A 17014-nucleotide genomic window follows, 5' to 3' on the forward strand; every position below is an offset into this window, starting at 1 on the left:
CGTACACGACTATAATTTTTTTCACATGAAAACGGGTAGTTTCTACTAATTGTTCTTGAGTTCAACAGCTCTGCTGTGGAACGATTTGCCGGCTTCTGTATTTCCTCCCTCCTACAACATAGGTATTTTCAAGACCGATGTTCATGCCTTCTTCGCCTCAAAAATACACACCACACAACATCCTTTAAGATGACATAGAACCAGAGGGAAATAATGTCCAGTCGCTATGAACATTAAATGATAATTTATTAATAATAATTTTTTAAGCAATAATTATTAGCCTGAAACACTCATCCACATTGAAAAATCTCCTGATAAAAGATACATGACGCCAACGGGAGATTCTTCAATGTGGATGAGTGTTTCAGGCTAATAATTATTGCTTATAAAATAATTGTTACCCTTTGTGCTATGCATAAAAAATCTTGTCTTAAACATTAGTTTACCAAAAAAAATAATCATTAATTTATTAATAATTTGTTGAAACCGCTGTGAGCATTTAAAAATTTATTCTATTTTTATTAAGGTAACTTGTGTTACTTATGTAAATGTTCTTGGTGGATAAAATAATTTTTATTGATTTGCAATTATGGAAACCTATATTGCAAGCCCAACCTTGATAAATATATGAAACTAGATTACAGTGCGTGTTTGTTACTCCAAATTCATGTTTCGCAATAGATAAGATAAACATAAATACGTCCTAAATATTTCATATTCATTCGTATTGGTGTTAGGCCTAATCCAAAAATATGCGAAGAGTTTGTATGTACATGTAGGTACATGTACAATGTACATACCGAACCATATACTTTTATATATTATTGTTGTATTTTTCTTATTTAACCGTGCAGCAGTTTTGTCTTCCGTATTCACTCTTTCTATAACCTTGTGATATAAATATTAAATACTAGCTGTAACCCGCCACGCGTTGCTATGACTCAGTTTGTCTGTGCAAATAGAACAACAATATCACATGTTGCTTGTATGTCCAACAGACGGCGCTGTTTTTTTTAAATGATGTTTATCCATCAGATTACCCGCACTAATTTGGTATAATACATGTATACAAAAATACACGCTTATTCGAATGCCACATTGTGTTAAAATTTTAAAACAATTGGTGAAAAACTTTCGGAGATTTAAGATTTTGAACAAACGAACATTATTTTTTTATTTATGTATACATATGCACAAAGTGTGTTTATCATTTAATATAAATACAAATAATTTAATGAACTAAATTTACTATGCGGTTTCTCTCATAATTTTTAATGAGAAATATAGATACACATCGTCTTCATATATTATTATTAAAATGATATTTGAAAGCATAATGTAAATATGGTACTGTATATTATCTATCAGTATAAAATGTTAATAAATAATAAAAATAACATACATATATACATTCTAGCATCACGTTCATCAATCAAATGCATTATACATAATGCTTTTTATTGGTGATCGACGAACCGGTGAATACATTTTTTTGATAAATTGATATCTAATATTTTTACTAATCTATAGTTAGTAATAAGACAGATAATTGTGGAAATGATTCATATATTTGTACAACGCCCTTGAGGTGATTTTGAACAAGAACGGTGCTATACAAGTCATGCAAATATTATTATTATTATCTTCATGATCTAGTTAAAAAAGGCATTGTTACGTTAAATTAGAAGGGGAAAGCTTAAAAATCTAGACAGAAGTAAGAGAGCATATTTCAAAACGTCAGAGCATACTGTTCAACGGTTTTAAGCGGATAATTTATTTTATAATTAAAAGCTTACTTATTATGGAATACTAACAACATGTATCGAAATTTAGTAAACAAGCGACCAAAGTACCAAATCAGCATTAAATTGGGATGGTATATTATATCATGTCGCGCAATGTAAGGTTTTTGATTAAAATATCGTTAAATGCATGTTTATAAATCAAATCAAGTGACGTACTTAAAAAAATAGCGACAACCATATTCGAAATAAATTTAGCCCGCCCTGTAGATAAAACTTCAACAGCGTATCAAGCAACAGAGACAGACAGAGAAGTCACTCTATCAATGTACAAACACATTAAAATGACCTAATCAGCTTCTGTACAATATAGCGTATTATGCCGAGAGAACATCTTTGAATTTATCCGCGCCTATCCTCTCTCCTTATCTTCACCCAATGATCTTCAGTGGGCAGGGCCAGCTCGTCTTATTACTGCAAAAAAAAACAAAACCTCTCGTAAGACGAAAATTTCTACACAAGTTTTCTGCCGGCTGACGTTTTCCCGCCCGAAGCTTCAAATGAAAATCTGTCTTTCGAACACCCGATTTCCCGATTGTTCCCAACCCCGCGGCCAGACAGACAGACGGACGTCGTGGTCTTTCAGGACGGGTTGAAGAGAGACGAAGGATCTCCGTAAGGGTTGGTTCGCACTCCGTAAAGCAGGGTGTATTGCGAGAGAGACGCGATGTGGTTATTCAGTATTCAGTTGCTCGACGGCTGTCGAGGCGTTAGGACGGACAGTCGGTTTTGTCGATACACTTTCGCGCGCGACTGAACGTTTCGACGTCAACTTATAAATATTATCGCGTATTGAAACAATAAGCTTTTTTGTGCTCTGTCATTTGAGAAAAACGTTATTAATCAGTGTTAAATCTTAGTTGTGAACAAATTTAATAATTTTCTTCGTGGTTTGAAACTTTTGTGAGAGATTGTTTTTATTTTGGCCAACGAAACTTTGATATTGAAAACAATGCATTTTATTTCGACGGTTTTGAGTTCGTGAAGTTTCCTTCTTCAGTGACTTGACTATCATGGACTTCCAGAGCGCCATGGAGACCTTCGCAGAGGCCTGGGTGGCAGCCAACACCAAACCAGAGGGATCTGACACAGCACAGGTTAGTCCACATTAAATCTTCTCATATAGGTTCCAGAGTTATAATCTGTTAACACCATTTTATTTTATTGCTAAAATCGACTCGGGTGAAAACACAAACAAGTATTTTGCAATATTTAATCCCGGTACCGGTTTTCTTTTACTGTCACAAACAAATGGATAATCCTGAAACTAATCCGCATTTAATTTATTTAATTAAAATCTTATTTCTAATAACATCTAATTTAAAGACTTTGCAAAATATTAAGTGCCGGCTTCGGAATAAATTGTTTCAAATAGGTACATTAAATACAATGACAGGTGTTGTGTTGGGAAATGTCATAACTGAAGAATACAAGGATATCCAGAAATTTCTTATAGTGACCAATTAAAATATCTTTGCATATTAATTTCAGACCAATTACTAAATACATACTGAGTACATCAAAAAATGTGTTTATTATAAGAAAATTGAGTGAATAATTTTTCCACAAATATTTTTACATACATCTAAGAATAATTATATAATGTCTAAAATACTATAGAGTAACTAATGAGTAGCATGTTACTTAAGCTGCAGATAAATAATCTTTTTAATCTCTTAAAGCTTCCGGTTTCTAAATTTGAATGTATTTATAGCATCCGGTTCTCATTAATAAACATTATAGTATATTTATTCATGAATCAGTTTTGATAATCTGCAACGTTAAAAGGGGGTATAAGGGAGTTTTAGAATTGAACCGATTTTTTGTGTTAACCATAGTGACCCCCATAATCCCCATCAAAATATCTACCCTGATCCTTTTAGACTGCAAATCGCTACTTTAGTGTGTATTGCAAGCAAGCATTGTATGCCCATGACATAATCCATCAAATAAGGTTTGTTAATGCTAATACTTATTGTAGTAAGAATATTAAGGATTAGTAACTTAAAAAATAAATAAAAAGTTGATGGAAAACTAATGCAGTGGTAGATAAATGCATATTTATCACAAATAAAAACTAGTAAAGCCTCCCAATCTGAATTTCTACTGATTTATAACTCATTTATCTTGAACTCTTTTTAGTTTTTAAGTTTCTAAAAAAATATGTGATTTTTGAAGATAGTATCTATGTAAACATTTGAAAAGCCGAAACGGTAATTTTACTCAAAAAAGTTAAGAACACATTTTTTATGCTTCTTATGTTATAGGTATGCAAAAAAATCACAGTGTATCTTTAAATGCAAATTTTGTGAAATTTTTGATATATTTTCAACGCTTAATTATTATCGTTTTTTTTTAATATTAGCGCGCTCCCTTTAACATTTGTACTTTCATACTCGTATCTTATTTTCAAACCATCTTCTTTTTTTTAACGCTTAACACACGTCCCTTTTAATAATGGGTTTCATTCTAATTTATGCATTATTGAGATTTTATAATAATTAAGTTAAATTAAACTAAACTGCAAAAGTTTAGTTTAATTTAACTTAATCTATTTAGTTTAATCGATTTAGTTTTTTCTTTGTGCATACAATTTTTTCGTATGTTATTCTCCATCGGTCTGAATATAAATTATATACATGGACGGACATTCTTTGAATAAGCTCGCATTATTCTCACAATAAATAAAAATGAACATACATCAATACGCTGTATTAACTTAAGATGTATAATATATATCACAAATTTATCAAATCTAAGTAGCTGCTTAAGCACAAACCTACGTATAAATGCGTTACACTAACAAAGTATTTCATCAAAAAATATTTGATCGTTAGATATCAAAACTAATTTAGAATATATTATCTTAGCAGATAAGTACATATATTACGACCGATTAATTGTTTCGATTAAAAATCAATGATATTTATTTTTTTTACCCAGAGATACTCGTGCATTTAATTAGTTGAAGATTTATAAAAGTAATATTCCTTTGATGTAGAAAGTATCTACATGTATCCACATGCATTTAATTTATTGATGCAAATCAGATAATACTTTCATATTATTTATAGTAATTGAAAATGCAATGCCGCCGGAACAAAACGGTATGAAACATTTTTTTTTCGTAGGTACCTATCTACCTGCCTAATTTACTCGACACTTTTTTTTAAATACAATTTATCTATCAAACTATGTATTTAAAAATAAACACAGAAATCGGGACAAACAACAATTGGTTTTTTCTTGGTAAGCAAAATTAATGATGTAGATTGCTTTTACAATTCGAAAAAAAAAAAATTCTTAAGGTTTACTTATAAAGCCAAGCAATCAGCATAACGTTTAAGTCTGTTTAAATAATCAGAAGTGTGAACTGCGTACCTACCTTCTAACAATATGATAAACAAAATACCACGAATAAACTAGATACTGGATATACATGCACAATTATGTACCTCTCCGTACATATTATGTAATAAATATTGAGGAAAATCTCCTTAAATATATTGTTAATTATATTGAATTGCCTACTTAATGTTTAATGTTAATAGTAATATAATGATGAATACCTATTGATATTTCTATTTTTGATACTGACAATTCGTGGTGGAATTCCATTATAACGATATATTAAAAACAAAACAAAAAATGTCCGTTACCGGTTTCAACCTATTATGGCCACCTTCAGACTGCTATAATTATTCCTTAAACTATGGTTATATATCCCTTATCATACTAGGTAACCCACAACGCTTTTGTAAATCCATATTATCAACTATAGGCATTATGCTGCGTAGGGTTTTATTAAATTAAATAACATGGTAATTGAAAACAAGCACAAAACGCACGCATTGGAAAAGAAGTTCCATTTCTTCCTTCAAGAAGATGCCAAGAAAGATGTAATTGGTTCAGATTTTTCAATTGCGATTAAACACATGTTATCATATTTTAATACTTGTTATAAAGTCCCGACTCTGCATCATTTAATTTTTATCACTTTATCAATCACTCGAAATCTAATCTGACAGTTGGCACTGTGATTTTCACTTCGAATTGATGGAATAATTGTTTACTTTGGATTATCACTTAAGCAATGACTTATCTGGGAAGAGATTATGTCTTTGGGATTTTAAAATAATATATCAGGTCATTTGATTTTCTCAATAACGTTCCCCACAACATTCCTGTTGCTATTCGAGAGAAGATTTAAAGCTCCTCACGACATTCCTGTTGCTATTCTAGTGACTCAATAACGCTCCTCGCAACATTCTTGTTGCTATTCGAGTGACGATTTCATGTTAATACGTCTCGGCTGACAGATTATGAGCTGATTACCTATTGATATTTTGATCTTATTTTATTATTTTTTCTGTTTAATATGTATAAACAAGAAGTATTGCATAATATATGATGTTTTCTTCACCTATGACTCCACCATTTAATATATGGGTAATTTTTAAATATATAATTAAACATGTTGTTACTATTACACCAAATATTCGTAGGTAAATGTAGATTTTATAACTTGCGATTTATTTTAATAAAAGATAATTTATTTTATATTATCCTCCACCCTAAGATTTCATCTACGTTAAGAAGGAAATATTCCAAGGGTAAATTATTGATTAAGAACATTAAAAGATTTACAAATGATATTCTAAAGACAATGAATAGGTAATTCGAAAGTAATTCAAACTATTTCAATAATTATACTAATATTTTTTTAGATAATTTTCTAGGGTAAATTGATTCAATATAGTGGAAAACTTAAAAGTAATAATACAAAAATAATTTAAAATTAAAAACATAATAGAAATTTAAGCAATATCAGTATGATACAATTTAACTTCCACGAAAGGAAGAAATTATTACAAATTAGGAATATGTAGTGTTTTTATACAAAGGATGTGTTTTTTGTTGATTTTGATATTTTGTTGATTTTGTTGAAGTATTTGTAGTTGATGTGTATATCTTGTTCTAGTGTAGCGAGTATTTTGTGGGGTGTGTTTTAATATTAGAGTAGTGGAGAATTAGCATCTGTTTTGAATATAATTTTTGTATTTTCGGCACTGGAATTTTTAATTAATCAGTGTTTTAAAATGTGGACGTGGGAGTTTTATCTATCTGAGCTTTAACAATGTGTCAATGTATTTGCTTTGATGATGCCGTATTCCATAATGGATTGTGCGAGTTCGAGATATATTTCATTTTTTTAATCAAGTTTAATTAATCTGTTTAGTTTTCCTAATACCAAATTTATATGGTCGAATTATAGACCATTATATTTAATAGTTTCATAATTGAAAGTTATGTATTTTTGAGTGTATGATTTGGAAATTTTGGCCTCTCAAGTTAATGCTAAGAATTATGCATTTAGTTTTTCGATACATAAAGTTAATAAGTTTGGGTGAGGTAATTTTTAAACCAAGTTCTGCTTTCTTGCTTAGTATATTCCAGTATATTGCCTTAAAATAAAGGAAAACAGTGTCATGGTGACATAGACCGTTGATATATCTATCAAGAACAGGACCGGACCTAGCGCGCTGCCTTGGGATACCTACTCCGTGAGATATTTGTTCCCTAAGATGTATTGTTTATTGTATTGATGTTCTTGGTGAAGTTGGATGGCAGTGTAAGTTAATTTATTGAACAGTTTTTGGTGGGGTATTGTGTCAAAGGCTTTTGCCAAACCAGGGAATATATCTAGATTTTCCCGGTATGTATATTTTATTTTAGAAACTTAGATTGAGGTGCCAAATTTTCTCTAAAACTAAATTGACAGGGAATGTTATTTTTGATATATTTCTAAAGAAATTTTTAACAAAGTGTTCATTAGCCTCTAGTTATTTATTTCGTTATTGGTTACATTTTCCTGCATTGGATCACTCTTCCCGGTTTTTAAAAACGTTGGGAAAATACCTTCTCGTAAATTATGAATACACAGGTTCCTGTCGGTAATATTCTTAATGGGATTAATAATGAGATCTTTCTTAAAAGTACTTTATTTTATTTTATTCAATAATATTATAATTCACTTTAAAAAAAATATTATTTGTAAGTTCTGCTGTATAACTATATTTACGCGTGACAGCTGTTTCGCCTTCTAAAGACATAAAACTGCGGTGAAGTCACTTACAGACGAACTATATTACTTCTGTATAGTTAATAATAAACAAAAATACATTTCTTTCAGTTCTATTAACAATGTCGTTATTAAATTAAAATGGGGCTTTACAAATTGAGCTTGATAACGGTAAAAATAAAAATTATTAGATCGGTAAAATTCTTCATGGAATTAATACTTTTATTAGAAAATCTCTCGAAACACGGTGGTTCAAGATAGGTGATTATACATAATTGCATATTTTTCGACAGTCCCAAAAAAGCCGGATGTGCAAATTTGCGTAGGAGCTATTTTAAGTTGACATAATTTATTTTTCGATTTAAATAAGTTTGACATCATTCTCCCTGTGGATAAATTCCGTTATTGCTAGTAAATAAATCGGTAAATAAATCATGTATCAATCACCTACTTATTACAAATTTGTTTCCAATTCCACAAAAACCGATCACTCCCATATCCAAATTGATTTTTATAGTGTTTATTATCAAACTTGCAAAGATATCAGAATGTTTATTTGTTCGTTGGTCAGCTGAGGCAAATCATTTTATTTTATCACCAGAATTCGTTTGTGCAAGCAAATGGAATAGTTATTTCTGTCAATCATTTAAAGTAATAAAAATTCGATACTCATATTCTATGTTTTGTGTCCTCCTTTTGAGCGCAATTATTTATTCCTTCTTTACATTAGTCACATTCTCATGCGTGTTAAAATACGCGATACAATATATTAATAAATATATGTTTGTGTATTTCCCCGACATACAAAGGATAACAAATATATTTTAATAATAATAATAATTGGATGACTTGTATAGCGCCGTTTTTGTGCAAAATCACCTCAAGGGCGCTGTACAAATTTATAATACATTTCTACGGTGGTCTATGTTTTTACTAACTATTTATGGAGATAATATACAGTACAATACTTACCTTGTAGGTCACTTGAGATTAACACTTAATTAACACTATCTAATTGTTTATTAGCGAAATTTAGATACAGGATTTATGACATAATTGGAAAATTGAATATAACTGGACTTTCTCTTAGGAATGGTATATTTAATTTAAGGGTGTGACAGCTTATACTTATATTATTGACCGGTCGGTGGCCGAGTTGACATCGCGCTTGGGTCTCACCCAGGCGTAGTGTGTTCAATTCCTCGGCTGGCTAAGTCCTCCATCACAACACAACCAATATTTTCAGCTTACTGTGGTGGTAGTAGGAGATTTTCATATATTGTCAGGTTATTCATAACCCGGGAATATTTGTCTTTCTTTAAAAAAAAAAAAAATATATGTATATATATATATATATATATATATATATATATATATTTTGTTCTCGTTTTGTAGCAAATAGTATCCAAGAATAGAAACATTCAACCGATCGTTTTAGTTTGTTTTCTATCTCAAATTATATATTGCTAACAAAATCTTCAAAACTTCAAAATACTGTAATAGATTGAATAGTTTAGCTGACTTGACGTAAAACACTGATAGGAGGAAGTAGATATTTTCTAAAAACTTAATTAGCATATATACTTAACGGTCTATTTTTTATTCTTTTATAGCCGGTCATAATCCCTCCTTAACTTAAATCCGCGCAAAGTGGAAAAAAATGTAATATTTTGTAAACATTACGCAAGTCATTTTTTACTAATCGTATTTTATATGACGTCTCCATAAAACAGCTTTAATCTTTAAATTCCATGCAGATTATACTCACAGTCGTTCTTTGGCTATTGCATTTTGATAAATAAATATGACTTTATGTAAATCAGCTAAAGGTTTTTTATTATTATGGCAATTGTTTAGCGATTACATCATTTAAACGAAATTTAACAGCTTCTTGGAAAAAGGGAAAGAATTAAATGTGGTTGGCGAATTTCTTCGAAGGTGCACACCTATAAAAATAGCATTCAACACAATCTATCCAATTCATCCTACCTACTTACAACCTTTCATCAACCTAATTAAATATACATACTCTTCTTGAATACTGAATTTCCGATCGTTTGAAAAGTATAGAATGGATGAATACCTACTCGTTTTATATAACTGTATCTCCGGCACTCTCACCTCAAACGAATCTGCCAAACTATAAATAGGTTTAATTATTTTTATGTCGGTCAGAATTAACGTACGAACCTACATTTGACAATTCGGTCTATGTTTGCGGACAACAGGAGCACACGAGTATCTAATTTAATTATTATTGTGAGGTTTTTCATTATCTCGGTAGTCTCGGTACCGTTTTTCTTGAGCGGTTCTCCGAATCGTCGCCTGACAATAGATGGCTAATAAAGACTCAATCGCCTAGAGACTGGAGCCTACTTTACACTACGAAATAGCGATATTCTAAATACATCAGTCGGACCTCATCAAAGACGAAGAAATAATTCTCAACGTTGCAAAGTATTCATCCCGTTTATTGTATAGAACCATAGACATCCAAAATAGACTTGCTTTAATATGAAATCTGGGTATCGTTTCGACAAGCTGGAGACAAACCACGTGATCGTATCTTTGGAACTGAGAATGATTTGAATAAACTATGACATCAGTCCATCAACCACCGAACAGCGCAAATTAAAATAACCAGACCATGCGCAGAAAAGTAAGGTTCGCCAAATTAAGGCAGAGGTTTGAAACGCAGTAATATGTGGGACTTTTCTATGTAGGATCTGAATGTTCCTTCTTAAACGAATCGCGTGGCGTAGTGGCGCTAAAATTAAGAGAGGTGGGTATATTAAAACACATTTTTAAAAGTGTCTAAATAGTGTAAAATTAAAAAAGCCACTACTTTAGTTTACCCGATTTGGGATATACAGGGTGTATCGGCACGTACCCGACAAACTTTAACCAGCTATTCCTTAGCACATTTGGAGTAAAAAATGTTATAGGCACTTTGCTGTCCGGTAACATTTTTTTTCAATAAAAAATTTACTATTCTTATTTTCACCATATGTCACCAATGTTTTATCCTTTGTCAAAGTTTGAAACCACGTCTGGCAATATTTTGTTCGAGTTTCGTTGAATAATGTACGTACGTACCTACGTTGGCGCGCTTTTACAATCACAACGAAATGGCACGGCACCTTTCGTCTCATTTTTAACTATTATTATTTAGTGTGTACGAAAGAGCGAGGACACTTTTTGACACACTTGCTAATAACAGCTGTTGAACACGAGAAACAATGCAAATGACAGTGACGGAGTGTGGATTTTTTATTTATTTTTTGTTTTTAATGGAAAAAAAATGTTACCGGACAGCAAAGCGCCCACAACATTTTTTACTCCAAATGTGCTGAGAAATAGCTGGTTAAAGTTTGTCGGGTACTTGCTGATACACCCTGTATAGTTAAGTTTTTAACGCAGCCAGAAATTTGCGCGCCATTGTAAAAAGTACTAGGTAGTAATTTGTAAGCAGATTTTATTTTCGATGACCGAATGGTGATATGACAATGCAAGTTGCCTGTGTTCAGATTAATTTATTAACAAATCACTGAAAATGAGATGGACACGCTGCTTCCCGCTCTCAGCGCAAGTTGGTTTGTTCCCATTACCCTGATTACCTCGTCTATTAATTTGAATATCTATGTATCGAGCGCTCACCTGCCTCTCGGCTCCGACATATTTTAATCACTTAATTTTAAACCAGTGGATATCCGATTTTGCCTATTACGAAATGTGATTCATAGATAATGTAGATTGTACAAAAGGTATGTTTATATTTTCGGACGCTTTCATTGTCTGCGTGCATTTTAGTTTTTTTCCTTTTAATTTTTTCTTGGTCTTCAATCTTGGGACTGTTCATTCCTCCACGTCCACCGCTGCGAGTTTCCTGGTAATGCTTTATTTTACAGAGTACCAGACATACACATTATCAAACATTGACTCTAAAGATGTGTTGATCGAATCCCATCCATTCTCAAGTGACTCGTGCAGAGATATCTGGGAACATCAGTCTCGGATTCGGATTATATAAAGGAAAAAAACGGCAATCTGTTTGCGGTGGTAAAATTACAAAGCTTTTACGGTATCAAATACCATCAACACGATAGCCTATCACATGAGTAGGTTACTTCACAAAGTAATCTATTCAAATCTCAAACCTATTTTTATTATTCTAACCTTTTTTTGATAACAGCAATCAGCAGTAATATTCACGTAAGTGAATATAAGTAATGTGCCTAAGATATAACTATAATATAATACAATAATTTATGGTAACAGGAAGACTTATTAAATCATTTAAAAAAAAACTTGAGCTTGCTTCCTATTTGCTGACCAATACGTTATGAGTACATAGATAAAGTATTAAGATAGATATTTAATGAGTAGGTTTTACCTTGTCACCACTTTTCAATAATAAATACGTCCTTGCCAGTAAACACGATGGCACGGCACCTGCCTAGGAGTAGTATCCCTCCATATTGACCTTTTATGGACATTTTTTATAATAATTTCTACTCATTTAAATAAAAACTGTCATCACAGGGAAAATACTAAATGCCTCAAATAATAACTTAATTATTATTGACGATGCCTACTCAGGACAAATTCAGCTTCTTCTTAAAAATAACTTCACATTAGGAGAAATTAAATTTGCACTAATTAAAAATAATAATGCAAAAGCCCAGGGTTAAATAAAAATATCTCTTATTTTTTTTTAATTTTATGACATCCTCTCAGTATCGTCCTGGTGAACGACCATAATTTAGAAGTGAACTATTGCTTGAAATGGCTTTCGCGGCATTTGGTGACCAGTATGAATGCCCAGATACTTACATACCTTACTCTTCCCAATCTCCTTCCCCTCCCCACCACCTTCAGCCTCAAAACATATCGCAAATGTGGATTTCATAGTCTTACTGGCTCCATACCGTTGAAAGTACTTGACCTGTATACAAATTTAATAGTTTAATTTAAATTTGAATAGTGATTAGCGGTTTGCCTCCTCCTTCATATGTTATGAGGGAACCTCGAAACGTTGCTTCAAAAGAGAATTACCTAATATATATTTTTTTAAATTTTTATTGCATTATTTATTTTTTATATTTTGATGAAAAATCCAATAAGTGTAATTTTGTCGAATGGAGTCATAATTACCCAAAAATGAAGTGCCTTGTAGCTACAGTAACCAGAAACCACTAATAAATATAATAAACCACTACTTAACAACCTACTTATTGTTAAGCATATCGATCATTATTTCTAAAATAGCCCACAGGCCATCCAGTTTCGTTTCGAAAGAATTTATTTTAGTCTAACTTAATGACAAATATAAATATTAAATAGACCAATCCTCGGGCATTGTGTGATTAGTGAATTTAAAATGTCATAATATGCGAGCTACTTTATTTGTATATTCTTATATCGTGCATGTACGTAACATAAAATATTGCAGACACCAGGGGCGTGCTTGATTTTTGTCGTCTTTTAGAAACGGTTATGACTAATATGATAATGAACAACTTTCTTTGCACCCAAAATAAAATGAGTGTTTTAATATTTCTATTTTTGATACGGACAATTTGTGGTGGAATTCCATATATCATTAAAACTAGCGTGTTTTCACAATATCTTTCTCTACTTAACAAATACAGAAGACTTGCATATTTTTTTATGTAATTTGATCGATATTTCATCAGCGTGTAAATTGCAACCAAATGTGTTTCGTAAATAAATAAATAAATCACTGTCGACTATTATGGTCTTACCAATATTATTTTTTATATTAAATTAATATTTTTCGCAATTAGTTTGGTTTTTCTTTACTTTTGTAACATCCCTCACATTAAATCTGCCAACATCCGATGAAAAAATAAATCGATCCCGGTGTGCTTGGATAGATTATTTTTTACATTAACCCCACACTGGAGGCCCAAGGAAAATAATTTCCCTCAGAGCCTACGTCATCTTTGGGGATGCTGTGTTGAAGGTCTTTTTATAAAGAAATATAGGAGGGTAGTTCTGGTAAGGTTTAAGATATAAGGGTTGGGTAGGTATCTAGAGATTACTCTCCAGGAGAGACGGACGTATGAATATATCGCTCCCACTGCGGCGCAAAGCGATGGATCGAGAGACCAGTCGAGGATCCAGCCTCTCCTGATCTGGCACACCACGAAGCTGGTTGGCATGCGCATCCTGAACATACCTCACACAATGAATCACCAAACGTAGCGTCTTATGGCAGGGGTATTTGTTATCCAATAAATGGTTCCGGGGTTCAAACCCGCCTCCCAAATAAACAGAAGCAGTATATCGTTTAATAATAGCAGTGTAAGTTAGTTCTGCTCATATTATCTAAATAGACATACTAAAATAATACTGCCATCTTCTGTAAAAATAAGAAATCGCTTGGGAATTATAATAAACATGTAGGTACTCTTCAAGATAGGTACCGACCATGCTTATCCCGCGTCAAAATGTTTGTAATACGGGCGTGTGCCTAGCTACTATGGTAGTTGATAAAATTACGAAAAATTGTAATTCGTATGATTTTTATTAAACAGTAATTGTTTGTTAATTCTGTAAGGACTAATGACACAAAGCATACATACTCGTATATTCATACCGAGGTGACGCATTCATTTAATTATTTTAAACGTCATTATTAAGGATATAATACTCAATTAATATTCTTGGTTAATTTAAGTATTTATTTTTAAGGGTCTCGTTTCATGTATACAATAATATTATTAATATATTAATTGATTTTTAAAAAATTTAACAAACTTCCCCTTTTGAAGGCATTATAAAACAGTGGAGAATTTACAGTTGATGTTTAATTTATATTATCCCTTTATAGTTAGTTACTTATAATGAAAATCAAATATTAAATTTTTATTATAAATTGAATAAAATTCATTATTGAAAAACTTAAAATTAATATGGAGTTTCGCAAACTAAATTTATTAAACTTGATAACAATAAATTAATTTGAGTAATTTTCTAAGCATTACAAGGTGCAGGTACATTGTCTAAACTTAGTTATTATAACAAAACTTTTTACTAGGCATACCATTTTCATTCTGTTCAATTCAAAATACAATGTTTGGATTTATTTGTCATCGTGCGGAGAGTTTTCACAGGCCCAGATGAATAAGTGTCGAGTCATGGTCGATGTATAGGATTTTGGTGGTTGTAATTGGAAATCTGGATTCAAAACTGTTGTTCGTCGGATTTGTATAGGCAATAATTCTTGCTACAATATTATGTAAGCGTATAAGAAAGCGGATTGCTATTTCTGCTACGCTCGCAATCATAAAATTTAAGTTTCAATAATTAAACTAGTTGTATGTATATTTTAAATATTTTTACCAGCCCTTTTTAGGAGGTTTACCACACTTGCAGCTAATATTTTAAAATTACAGGTACACAAAATACATACTTTTTGCGTTGTTACAGAAATCAAACCCAATATAACCGTCTTAAGACGAGACCATACCATTAAATAAAGTCTAAATCTTATTGACGTAAGTGCACAAAACCATGCCATGAAACCATGCACAAAGATATGCGATGCACGGCCCTTTTGTATTGGACAGAATTGTGGTTGAATTTGCCCCAGCAAATCTCTTAAATATAGTGGAAATCTTAAAGTCATAGGTAATGAAGTGGTGTAAAACAATACTCGGCCCGCGGCCCGGCGTGATGACCGACGTACGGTCGAATTCGCCCTGGCACGCCTAGTCGATTTTATCTTCCGTGGTGTTTACTTTAATTATTTTTGATGAACGTATTACTAAAATCTCAGATGTTTCTAGAGGAATCCCTCGGGACGTTTGGTATTGTCATCTGGTACTTGCCTCTTATTTTATAGTTTAAAAAAGTTTTTTTTTAATTTTCAAACCGTTATACATAAAATATATTAATGATAAAGTACTGTTTATATTAATCTTAAACATAAATAACTTACATCCTTAAAATATATCTATATATATGTATACATATATATTGTCTCTATCGTTACAAAATTTGTCGGAATTAATTAAAATGTGAGCCTCCATCCCGTTTTAAGTATTGCTTCGACTAAGTGTAAATTGCATAGACAACGCTACCGAGACAGCCTGGTGTCAAAAATTTCAAAGCCCAAAGAGTTAATATTATTATAAAACACACGTTATGCAAGAATTTAATTTATAATACAAATCGATTGTTATGATATTTTCCGTAAGAATAAATTAATCAAAAACATAGTCGATTTTGATATCGCGTATTTAAAATTTATTTTAATACAGGCTCGTTCTCGTTATTAGAACCGAGAAATTACAAATCTATATAATATTTAGATAAATTAACACATCTCTACTAAAGAAACAAAATAAGTATTATGTATAAGTTAATATTCAATAGGTTTCACATGATAATTGATTTCAAAGGAAATTAAGAATTTGCCGATCTAAAGGGTTAACATTAGCAATAATAATGATAAATAACGCTGGTTTACACAACACGTGTAGACTGTGTGTAGTTACCCAAATCAAAACCGCAAAATTTATTATATTCGGAAACGGTTAGAATGGTGATCCAGTCACCGCGGCAGCTTCCGATGGCAGAATCTTCTCGCCTTTTTGATCTCAGGTTTTTTGCCTTAGCCGCATTTCGGCCATCCTGTGGCTTGCTGAAACCGAAATAGATTATTTGTGTTTGGAAATCTATTCCATCGAGTGATAATAATTATTAGTACTTGTTTTGTGAATAAACCACAATCCACTTGTCTCCGCACGGGGTCTTCGCCAAACTAGCGGGAAACAAATTACACACCTAACAAAGAATAAAAGTCTGGACTCATTATACCCAAAATGATTTATATATATTGATAATCAAAAGGTTTTTTTAGTTATGTGGCGCTACTGTGTTGGTTTCCCGCTCGGTTTTGCGTAGGTACATTGCATTGGAAAGCTTCTGTTGGCGCGTACGTGAAGAAATATCGCTTCTTTTTTCGTACAAATTTCAATCAGTGGAAGTATGAAGACCTTATTTGGGTTTTTATTTGGATTAGTGCACGCTGGAGCAGTTGCGGCTGCGATTAAAAAAACGTCGAAGTGGACTTTTGGAGTTTGCGTCCCATTCTTGGCCT

At 31.8% G+C, this 17014-nt stretch overlaps 1 protein-coding gene across 2 annotated transcripts in view; it reads left to right on the forward strand.

The window, feature by feature from the left end:
• Positions 1-2586: 2586 nt before the first annotated feature.
• Positions 2587-17014, forward strand: part of dve (SATB1_N and homeodomain domain-containing protein dve) — a 165429-nt gene continuing 151001 nt past the window's right edge. For both annotated transcript variants that reach the window (XM_089651027.1, XM_089651028.1), the window contains exon 1: positions 2587-2899. In XM_089651027.1, coding sequence (XP_089507153.1) covers positions 2816-2899 — 84 coding nt within the window. In that variant the 5' untranslated portion in view covers positions 2587-2815. The remainder of the gene's footprint in view (positions 2900-17014) is intronic.

Source organism: Hesperophylax consimilis, chromosome 3 (genome assembly GCF_061612785.1).
Source record: "Hesperophylax consimilis isolate HC1 chromosome 3, BYU_Hcon_1.0, whole genome shotgun sequence".
Classification (NCBI taxonomy): domain Eukaryota; kingdom Metazoa; phylum Arthropoda; class Insecta; order Trichoptera; family Limnephilidae; genus Hesperophylax; species Hesperophylax consimilis.